The 9,737-nt window shown below is 49.9% G+C and overlaps 1 protein-coding gene across 11 annotated transcripts; it reads right to left on the bottom strand.

The window, feature by feature from the left end:
* Window positions 1-294: 294 nt before the first annotated feature.
* On the bottom strand, window positions 295-8,774 carry LOC136323389 (cysteine-rich DPF motif domain-containing protein 1-like). 11 transcript variants are annotated; one of them, XM_066255264.1, is made up of 5 exons: window positions 7,775-7,981; window positions 5,997-6,110; window positions 4,375-4,487; window positions 3,293-3,404; window positions 295-1,351 (listed from the first exon to the last, which is right to left on the bottom strand). In XM_066255264.1, the coding sequence occupies exons 3-5, from the start codon at window positions 4,485-4,487 to the stop codon at window positions 1,205-1,207; spliced, it is 372 nt and encodes a 123-aa protein (XP_066111361.1). In that variant the 5' UTR covers window positions 5,997-6,110; window positions 7,775-7,981; the 3' UTR covers window positions 295-1,204. The 11 variants fall into 11 exon arrangements, 10 of the variants coding, with proteins under 10 accessions (XP_066111361.1, XP_066111354.1, XP_066111348.1 ...); XM_066255257.1 differs by lacking the exons at window positions 5,997-6,110; window positions 7,775-7,981 and adding an exon at window positions 8,147-8,774; XM_066255251.1 differs by lacking the exons at window positions 5,997-6,110; window positions 7,775-7,981 and adding an exon at window positions 7,994-8,111.
* Window positions 8,775-9,737: the final 963 nt, after the last annotated feature.

The raw sequence follows: 9,737 nt of genomic DNA, 5'->3' as shown, positions 1-9,737 counted from the left end.
ACACACACACACACACAAAAATTATTTGGTGAGTGTTGAGTAATGCTGTGAGACGAACTGTTGGGTTTGCAGCTGAACCCCCAGCAGTATAATCTGCCCACAGCCTGGAGCAACCCTATCCCAGTTTAGTACTTGAGCTCTTCACCTGTACACAAGGTCTCTTTTTGTCCTTTAGAACAGAATGCACTGGGAGTGTGTGGCCCCGGACCATGACATCCACGTGTAAAGAAACATGAAGCAGGGAGCGCTTTTACAAGTGTGGGCCTCTGAGAATAAAACGCAGCACACAGGTCAGTCAGTACCAGCTCTTTAGTCATCCTCTCATCCAGCACACGTCCAGCGCGCTGGGCCGTGTAAGCTGGCCCTGCAGCAGTTACAAAATGAGAAAGTGCAGCACCTTCCCTTCAAGGACCAGCAGACGGACAGCAAGCTCACAGTCCAGGTATCACTAAGGTGGGGGTTGCTGTGAAGACAGGCGAGTCCTGGGCAGTGGTGCCACGGGACATCAGCATCCTGTGGGATGGACTTCACAGGCACAAAGAGTGAGTGCACTGTGGAGAGGGGCAGCAACCAAAAGAATGGTCTTGAGGTGCGGGCATGAGGGAAGGAGGCTGAGGGCATCCCTCTACCCTGGAGGAACTGGGCCAGGAGCCAGAACCGGAGTCAGGTCGACAAGAAGAGGCTGGAAGCACCAACACTTGACCTCCAGACCACTGCCGGGTCTGGAGCACTGGTGTGACCACAGGGTCTCCCCACACTGGGGCGGCTCCGAGGCAGTGGGCCTTTGTGCCTGCGCTGCTGTGTTCACAGGGCCTAGCAGAGCAGCATGGCACATGGAGACAACTCATGGATCTGACCCACACTACGAAGGGCACATGGGCCCTTCAGTCAGGCCTGGCCATGTGTGGCCAGGAAACAGCCCGGGACGACCCTATAGGAAGGGTGGAGCCCCAGTCCAGGTGAGAGCGAGGGGGCCAGCAGGGCTGACCGTGGCTTCCCGTGGATCCATCCCCATGCCCAGCACTGCGGGAGCTCTGGAGCATGGGGCTGGGTTCGCAGGGTGCCTCCTCTGCATAGTTTCCAGCCCTGTTTCTGCTGCAGATGGGACCCCATCTCCCTAGAGCTCCCGACACTGCTCCAGACTGCCCAGAAACGAGGCCGGCACAGCGGTGCCCAGCTCAGCCTCAGGCTACGGAGGCTGCACTCAGGTCAGAGAGCTCGGCTGGCTGGCAGGCCTCTTTGATGGAACTTTCCTTTTTTCCAGGTCTTGCCGAATTTCCTGAGGGAAGGCATGAATGTTCTTCTGGACACAAGGGAGGCAGAACCGCGTGCAGTAGAACAGACTGCACTCCTGGAAGAGAAAGTGAGGGCTGAGAACTGGGGGCTGGTTCAGCTCCTGCCTGAGACCAGCCCCTCCAGTGTACAGGGGTGGGGGCAGAGCAGGGCCAGAGTACACATGGGGCCCTGTGAGGAGATGGGAAGGGGGTAGCTGGAGCCAGAACAGCTAGAGTAAGACTGCAGCCCACCCAGGGGCCTGGCCAGCCAGCTCAAGTAACGTCTGTGGTCTTCACCAAGAGAGAGAAACGATGCATAGGGGCCAGCCAGGATCAGACCCTGCAGACCAGAGGTCGGGAACCTTTTTGGCTGAGAGAGCCATGAACGCCACGTATTTTAAAATGTAATTCCGTGAGAGCCATACAACGACCCGTGTACATTACACATTATCCAATAAAAATTTGGTGTTGTCTGGGAGGACAGCTGTGATTGGCTCCAGCCACCCGCAACCATGAACATGAGCGGTAGGAAATGAATGGATTGTAATACATGAGAATGTTTTGTATTTTTAACATTATTATATTTTTTATGAAAGATTTGGCTGTGAGCCAGATGCAGCCATCAAAAGAGCCACATCTGGTTCGTGAGCCACAGGTTCCCGACCCCTGTTGCAGACAGTGGGTGTTGGAGGGTTGGAGGGTTTTTGGAACGTGGGAATCACTGAGGCTTCCTCCCTCCTGTCCAGTCTCATCACCCTGTCATTTCTAACTTTGAGAGATGGAGGAAGCTGACTGTTTAAATGTGGCCTGTGGTACAACTCCCTTGTTCACCTTCATCCCCAGGCAGGATGCTCAGGGACCTCTGGGAGGGCAGGATCACTCAGACTACAGGAGCCACACTCCTCAGCTACACCACACCACCACCGTCAGGCCTTGGGTTTTAAAACAATAGGCTCAGCTGTGCCACTGAACTTGGCCCTCAGCCTCTCTGAACCTCAGTTTCCTCACCTATGAAAGGGGTGGAATACTGCTTTGGGGTGGGATGAAGGACGCCTCACTGGTGAAGCAGGTCCCAAGTGCAGAGCCTGGCAAACAACTAGTGCTCAGAAAAGCATAGCTCCTTCCTCTGGAAGGTCCCACAAGAATAGTTAGAAAGGTACCATCCTGTGGAGGGGCAGAGACAATTGGGGGCCACTAGAGGTGGTGCAGAGCCTCCAAGAACCTATTTTCTACACCTCAGCTCCCACATAGACCCTCCGACTGACCCCAGTTAGCCCCACCTATCCCCTACCCTCTGTTGGCTGAGGGACCACCTACAATGGGGCAGACCAGCTAGCCTCTAACATCTACCCCTGCTGCCCCCCTCCAGTGACTGTGAAGGTCCTAGGATTACTGTGGCGAGGAAAGGCTGGTGGCACTCTGTCCTTGGTAAAGGTTCATGTGTCGCCTCTCCCGCAATCATGCATGTGTGGCCCCAGACACGGGGGTGGGGTAGATGTAGTGGAATCACCCATTGCATGGCCTTGGATGGGAACACAGCTAACAAGAAAAGAATGTTTTGCCAAGAGAATTGTTTTGTGACTTGAAGGCAGGTCACTGAAACAAGTCTATGTGACTGAAGGCAGTTGCTGGGCTTTTTTCTCAGTAAAACATTCTCATAAGATTTCTGTACCTTCCAAGGTTATTTCTTGAGATAAAGAGAGAATGTTGTGGAAACCATAGAAGCAATAGCAATTAATGCCTTTTGATATTATGTTGTTATTAAGCTATCATGCAGGTGTACTCCATGTATCTTTAAGTAAAAATTATGCTTGATGTTATGCCAATTTCTCAGTAAACAAGCTTTTTGAAATCTTGTGAATAAAAATAGGACACAGCGCGAACTCAGGGCCATTTGCCTGAGCGAGCGGTGGTCCTTTGCTAGTCTTTGATGATTTCGTCTACTGATCTCTCTCCCTGCGCCCCAACTCACAACACCAGGTAGAGAAGGTGGCTCCAGTCACATGTGGCTTACACACCGGGCCCACACACACCAGCCGGCTGCAGACGCTGCACCTGGAGCCGAGGATCAGGAATCGGTCCTTGTCAGGGGTGAAGGGATCCTTCATGATGTAGCTCTCCTCCCGGAGGCTGCAGGACAGTAAATGATCCCAGCGTCGGACCCTTTGCTGATGGAAGCCCGCAGCAACATGGCCCTTCCTGGGCCTGCACACTGTGCCGGATCAGGGAGCAGGGGCTGGCCCCCTGCCCTGTGCTCTGAAACAGTCGTAGTGGAGGCCACCACTCCTTCTTGGCCAACAGAGGTGCAGCTGCAGCCTGAGCCCCCAGACCTCAACCCGATTCACCAGATGAGGCAGGGGCCACAAGGCGTCCATCCAAGTTCTCCAAGCCCTTCCCTCACCCTACCACAGTGGTGCCCATTCCCTAAAAGCCTGTTTTCACGCTGGGAGAACCAGGTGCCTTACACATGTGTAAGGTGCTGGCCTCACCCCACACAACAGAAAGGAGACCCACAGGGTTCTGAGACACATCCCCGGTTCTCGATCAGTAAAGGAACCCAGTCATATGGAAGAAGCCTTGCCCCTGCCACTTGTCCCGTGTAATGTTTGGGTCAACTTCTCTATGACATGGCACTTGAAGGATAAATTGAAGGTCAAGAATTAGTCCTGAGACCCAGTGGCTCCACTCCAGGACTTCTCTGGGCAGATCATCAGCTGATCCTCAGGACTTATTTCTACCAGTGCATGAGCTGCAAGGCAAGCAGGCTCTCTGCTGAGAACCAGCAGGAATGGCCACAGGGCCTGGCCCTACTGAGGAAGCCCCCTTTGCTTCTCTCAATCCAGCAGCTGAGCTGCTCCAACCTGAGCCACAGAGCATCTTCCCCCCCACTGGAGCAGTACTGGACGCTGGGTTGAGAGGGGAAGAAGGGGCTTGGAGGTTCTGGAAGAGCTGGAGGGCCCTCAAGCCTTGCCTCATGCCTCTTCAGGTCACACCGAAGCATCTAGGGTTGGGCCTAAAGCCAACATCCAAGCCATGTGTCAGACTCAGGCCACCAGCTCTGTGGGCAGGGCCTCCTGAGCTACTGGACACTGATACTCACATGACAGACTGGGTGTCGGGGGGCTTCTGGCCCATGTAGCTGTATGGAGCTGTCAAGGCACAGAGTTGGCACTCAAACACACCCAAGGGATGCTGCTCTGCCTCACATGCCATCTGCAAGATCAAGACACCGGGCACATCGCTTCAGAACCCAAACTACACACATCTCAAGTGCCCCCACTGCATGATTTTAAGACAACAAAGGGAACCCTTTACAGACAAGCAACCTCAAGTTCAGAGTAAGTCCAAGACCTCCTCAAGGTCACACATTCGTTTCAAGTGTTTATGAGATATTTACCAAAAGCAGTAATATTCTGTTCCATAAAACAAGCCTCAAATGGTAAGAAACAGAATCAGAATCAAGAACACTCTCCAATCCCCACAAAATCACTAAATTAAAATCAGTAACAAAAAGATACCTGAAAAAAATCTCCAAACATTTGGAAATGAAACAATATACTTCTTAAAAATATACCTCATCATTTCATTAAAAAAACCACAAGGGAAATTAGAAACTATTTTAACTAAATGATGACTAAAATACAGCCCATCAAGACATGTAAAATGCACATAGGCTGTGCTTGCAGAGAAATGCACAGCTTGAAATGTTTAAATTGGGAAAGAAGGTTTCAAGTCAGTCATCTAGGTTTCTACCTTAAGAAGCTAGAAAAAAAGCAAATTAAAGCCAACATAAATAAAAAGAAGAAAATTATAAAGGACAGAAATCAAAGAAATAGAAAATGACAAACAAAAACCCACAGAGCTTGGGTTTTATCGGGGAAAGTCGATAAAACCCAAGCTGGTGATTCCAAAACATCAATAAAGTTGACACCTTCTAACTACTGATCAAGAAAAATGAAGATGAAAATCACCACAAACAGGAACAAAAGAGGAAGCAGCACTAGGAACACAGACATTAAAAGGAAAATAAAGGGATACAGTGAATAACTTTACCAAGTAAATATGACAACGTACCTGAAGTGGACAGATTTCTTGGGAAAATACAACAACAAAACACCAATTATCAAAAGTGACTCAAAAAGAAATAGAATACCTTAATATCCCTATATCTAATCAGAAAATTGGTTTTCTCATTTAAATTCTTCCCAAAAATTGAGATAAAACAATACCAGAAAAAGAAAAAAAAATAAATCATGCCTAGATGGCTTAACCGCACTGTTAAGCATCAAAGGAAGAAACAGTACCAAGATACAGAAACTCTATCAAGATTCAGAATGTAAAGCAGCGGTTCTCAACCTGTGGGTCGCGACCCCCGTGGGGTCGCCTAAAGCCTTCTGAAAATACTTAATGCATATCAGGTATTTACATTCCGAATCATAACTGTAGCAAAATTACAGTTATAAAGTAGCCACCAAAATTATTTTTTGGTTTGGGGTCACCGCAATATGAGGAACTGTATTGCGGGGTCACGGCATTAGAAAGGTTGAGAACCACTGATGTAAAGAGAAGCACTTTGGTGGTGATTTTAGGAGGCCATGTGACAGAGACAGCAAAATTGGCAGGATTACCCCAATACCATTAACCACACAAAGCAATTACAGGAAAACTACAGACTAATATCTTTCATTAACCCAGATACAAAAGTCTTTAACAAAATATTACCAAATTGAATTTAGTAATATATAAGAAGCCTCATGCATCATGCCTGAGTGGATTCAATCCCAGGAATGCAAGGTTGGTTTAACATTAGGAAGTCGATGAATACAATTTATGATACTAACAAAAAATAAATAAATAAAAAGGAAGAAAAACGCAGTATCATTTCAATATATGCATTAAAAAGCATGACAAAAATCAACAGAATTTACAAAATCCAAGGCTCTGGGTGATGCTTCAAATCTAAGGGGCTCCTCAGCTCACTACAGAATAAACTCCGTTCTGTAACATTCGAGGCCTCTTTAAGGTAGGTATCATGCAATGGCTGGTTGGCTCTGGCAGAGCGTCACCCTGTATGTGCATGTCCTGGGTTTGATTCCCAGTCAAGGCACACAGAAGTGCCCATCTGCTTCTCCACCCCTCCATCTCTCATTCTCTCTCTCAATCCTGCAGCCATGGTTCAATTAAAGCAAGTTGGGCCTGGCCGGCTAGCTCAGCGGTAGAGCGTGTCTGCCTGTTGTGTGGAAGCCCTGGGTACAATCCCCAGTCAGGGCACACAGGAGAAGCAACCATCTGCTTCTCCACCCTTCCCCCTCTACTTTCTCTCTCTCTTCCCCTCCCACAGCCAAGGCTCCATAAGAGAAAAAGTTTGCCCCGGTGCTGAGGATGGCTTCATGGCCTCCGCCTCAGGTGCTAGAATGACTGGTTGCAATGGAGTAACAACCCAGAATGGCAGGGCGACACCCCCTACTGGGCATGCCGGGTGGATCCAGGTCAGGTGTATGTGGAAGTCTGTCTCTCTGCCTCCTTGCTTCTCACTTCAGAAAAATAATTAATTAATTAAGAAAGCAAGCAAGTGTGTTGGCCCTGGGTGCTGAGGATAGCTCCATGGCCTTCACCTCAGGCACTAATAAGAGTTCCGTTATCAAGCAACAGAGCAACAACCTCAGATAGGCAGATCATCTCCTGTAGTGGGCTTGCTGGTCAGTCATAGGCGTGCATGCCCCCAGTATGTCTCTGAATTTCTTGCCCCCCCCCACTAAATTTTTTTTTTTTAAAGGAGGGCATTATCTTTTCCCATCACTCCCCCTTCACCACCAGACTTCCTAACCTTCAGAGAGTCCTTTCTTTCTTTCTTTTTTTTGTTTTACTCTTTCTAAAGAGAAGGAGGGAGGGGAGAGGGAAAGAGAGAGAGACATCCATTTGTTGTTCCCCTTATTTATGTCATTACTGGTTGATTCTTCTATGCGCCCTGACCTGTACTGAACGTTCAACCTTGGCATGTCTGGACAATCTTCTACCGATTGAGCTACCTGAACCAAGGTCGGATACTCCGGTTTATTCACTCCCTTCTACGTTTTCCACCCTGCTTGTACGTCTTTAAGCAGTCTTTGACCCGTGTTTTAATAACTTTCATTACTTTTGGAAAGTTCTTTACCACGACTGCCCTTTTCATTCTCCTTCTTCTGCTGGGATGCGAAGTGCAAGGACGTTGGGCTGTTCGCTTCCTCCCACGCTTCCTGCACCCTCTATGCTGGGTCTGTGTTTTTTCACGCCCTTCACTCTCCGTGTCTCAGTGTGGGGACTTCTATGGGCCATCGCACATTCTTTTCTACTTTCTCCCTTGGCCTGTCGCGACCGGGCCCGCCATCCTTCAGCGTGCCCTCTGCAGGCATTTTCCGTCTCGGCTGTCTCGCGTCCCTAATCTCTACATCCGACCATTCCTCGTTAGCTTCCTGAAATGCCCTCTGTAGACGTCAGGAGGCCCCGCGCGTCCTACCGACCCCGAGAGCTCCGCAGCCCGCCGCCACCCGGTGGCCCTTCCCGAATACTCCGTCCCCGTCCCCAGCGCCGCGGGCAGCGGCTCCGAACATAGGCACTCGGAACCCTGCAGACCTCCACAGAGAGGCCAAGGCCTGCGGCGAGCAGCGGGAGCTGGGAGGAACGAGGGGCGGGCCGTCAGCGCATACGCCCCTGCCAGGCAGCCAGGCCGCTCCACTCACCTCCGCCAGTTGCTGCCACTGACTATCGAGCTGGCTCGAAAGCCACAGCGTGTGCGCAGTCCCGCCCTACCGCTTTCGCCACCTCCTCTTCCTCCCTGACGGCCTACAGAGCGTGCGCAGCCCCAGCCCCCACCCCCCACCCCAGCTATGGACCTGGGCGCATGCGCTGTGCGCGGTGGACTTCGGTCTAGACTTCCGCCTCCGTTGAGTCCTTCTGGTCCACGGGTTTTGAGTGTTGCTCCGGCCAGAGGATGCCTGGTTGGCCTGCTGTTCTGGCTGCTTTTAAGTTTCTCGGCTTCTTTCGGTGTTCTCCACCGGGCTCTGCGGAGTCGAGGCCGCTGGTGCGCGGCCGGCTGATAACTTGCCTGCTCGGAGGTCAACCTCTGTTGCCACCCACGCCACTAGGACTCTCCTTGTACGCGCTGCTCATCACGCGCCTGAGCCTGAATATCCTGTTCTGTGCGGGGCGCTTGCTGACTCCGTTAGGACACAAGCGCCCTGGACCGCGGGCAGGGCCCACTGCCTAAGTAACAGAGGATGGGGTCTGCACGAGCCCTGTCGTTTCTTGAGACCTTTGTAAAGCCATGTGCACTTGCGATATGTCACCGCGCTCCTAGTGATCTAGGCACGACCATCTTCCAACCTCCTGGAAGCCGGTACCCCACCAGCTTCCAAAGGTTCTCCTGGCTCCCGGGCTCCCCTAGCCCCAGCTTCAGACAAGCTCTTCCCTATACCTGCGGTGATGGCACCACCCAGCATCTCACTTCTGGCCTCCACTCCTGTGAGACTCCAGTCTTTGCTTTTTCGTCTGAGGAATTAGGAAGTAAGGATTTTACAAAGTACACTGCTCAGAAAAATTGGGGGATCAGGGAATGTGCAGATACTCCATTACTTTCAGCCCTTTGTAAATAGTCATTTCCACCAATGAAATAGAAGTTGGTTTTGCATCTCATTTGCATAACCAAACAACTTTCTTTGACTTGTCATTTGCTTTTCTGAGGTTTAATAAAAAAGAAATCAAATACTTTATTTTTTATTGCTTCACAGTCACTTTGAAATATCCCCTAATTTTTGTGAGCAGTATATTTTAGTAAGGCAGGGGATGAACTACTCTTGGACCTGGGTGAGAGGTGCCCCTGCCCTGGGCCCCAGGATTTAACAAGCACTTTGATATTGGTCCTAGGAAATACTGTTCCACGAAGACACTGCTGAGGAGACACTCAGATAACTTAATAAAGGAAGAATTTATTAGTAGCTGGCGAAGCCTGTGAACTAGTAGCACCTCCCCAAATTAGATTTTCTTACAGGTTATTTACCTTTACATTTGCCAAGCAATGGGCATGTAATTCCTTTGTTTAAGGTTTCCCAGGACTTAAGGAGAGGGGAGGAGGGTTTTGGTGGGTCAGCAAGGGGAAAGGGGTTTTGAGATCACTGGTTGTGACTACATACAAATCCTGCTTTTCTTGTTTTGTGTTGTAGGTGGCTCTAAGCAACCATTTAGAGAATTATGGGATGTAGTTAATTTATAACTGGTTGACTCAGTTATCCCTGCTGGCTCCTTTTCCTTGTATGTTTCTGGTTTCTCCCTCAAGGGAGAAGGGAGGCTTGCTCCCTCTTCAGTATGATCCTCAACTGTGCTTACAGCTGTGATATTCTTTGGATCAATTCAAAGCACAGAGGCTATTTAGGGCAGTGGTAATAACTCTGTATGATACTATAGTGGTGGATACCTATAATTGTACAT

This window comes from Saccopteryx bilineata, chromosome 1 (genome assembly GCF_036850765.1).
Source record: "Saccopteryx bilineata isolate mSacBil1 chromosome 1, mSacBil1_pri_phased_curated, whole genome shotgun sequence".
NCBI lineage: Eukaryota > Metazoa > Chordata > Mammalia > Chiroptera > Emballonuridae > Saccopteryx > Saccopteryx bilineata.
The sequence above is the reverse complement of the archived record's forward strand: the minus strand, read 5'-3'. Positions and strand labels throughout refer to the sequence as shown.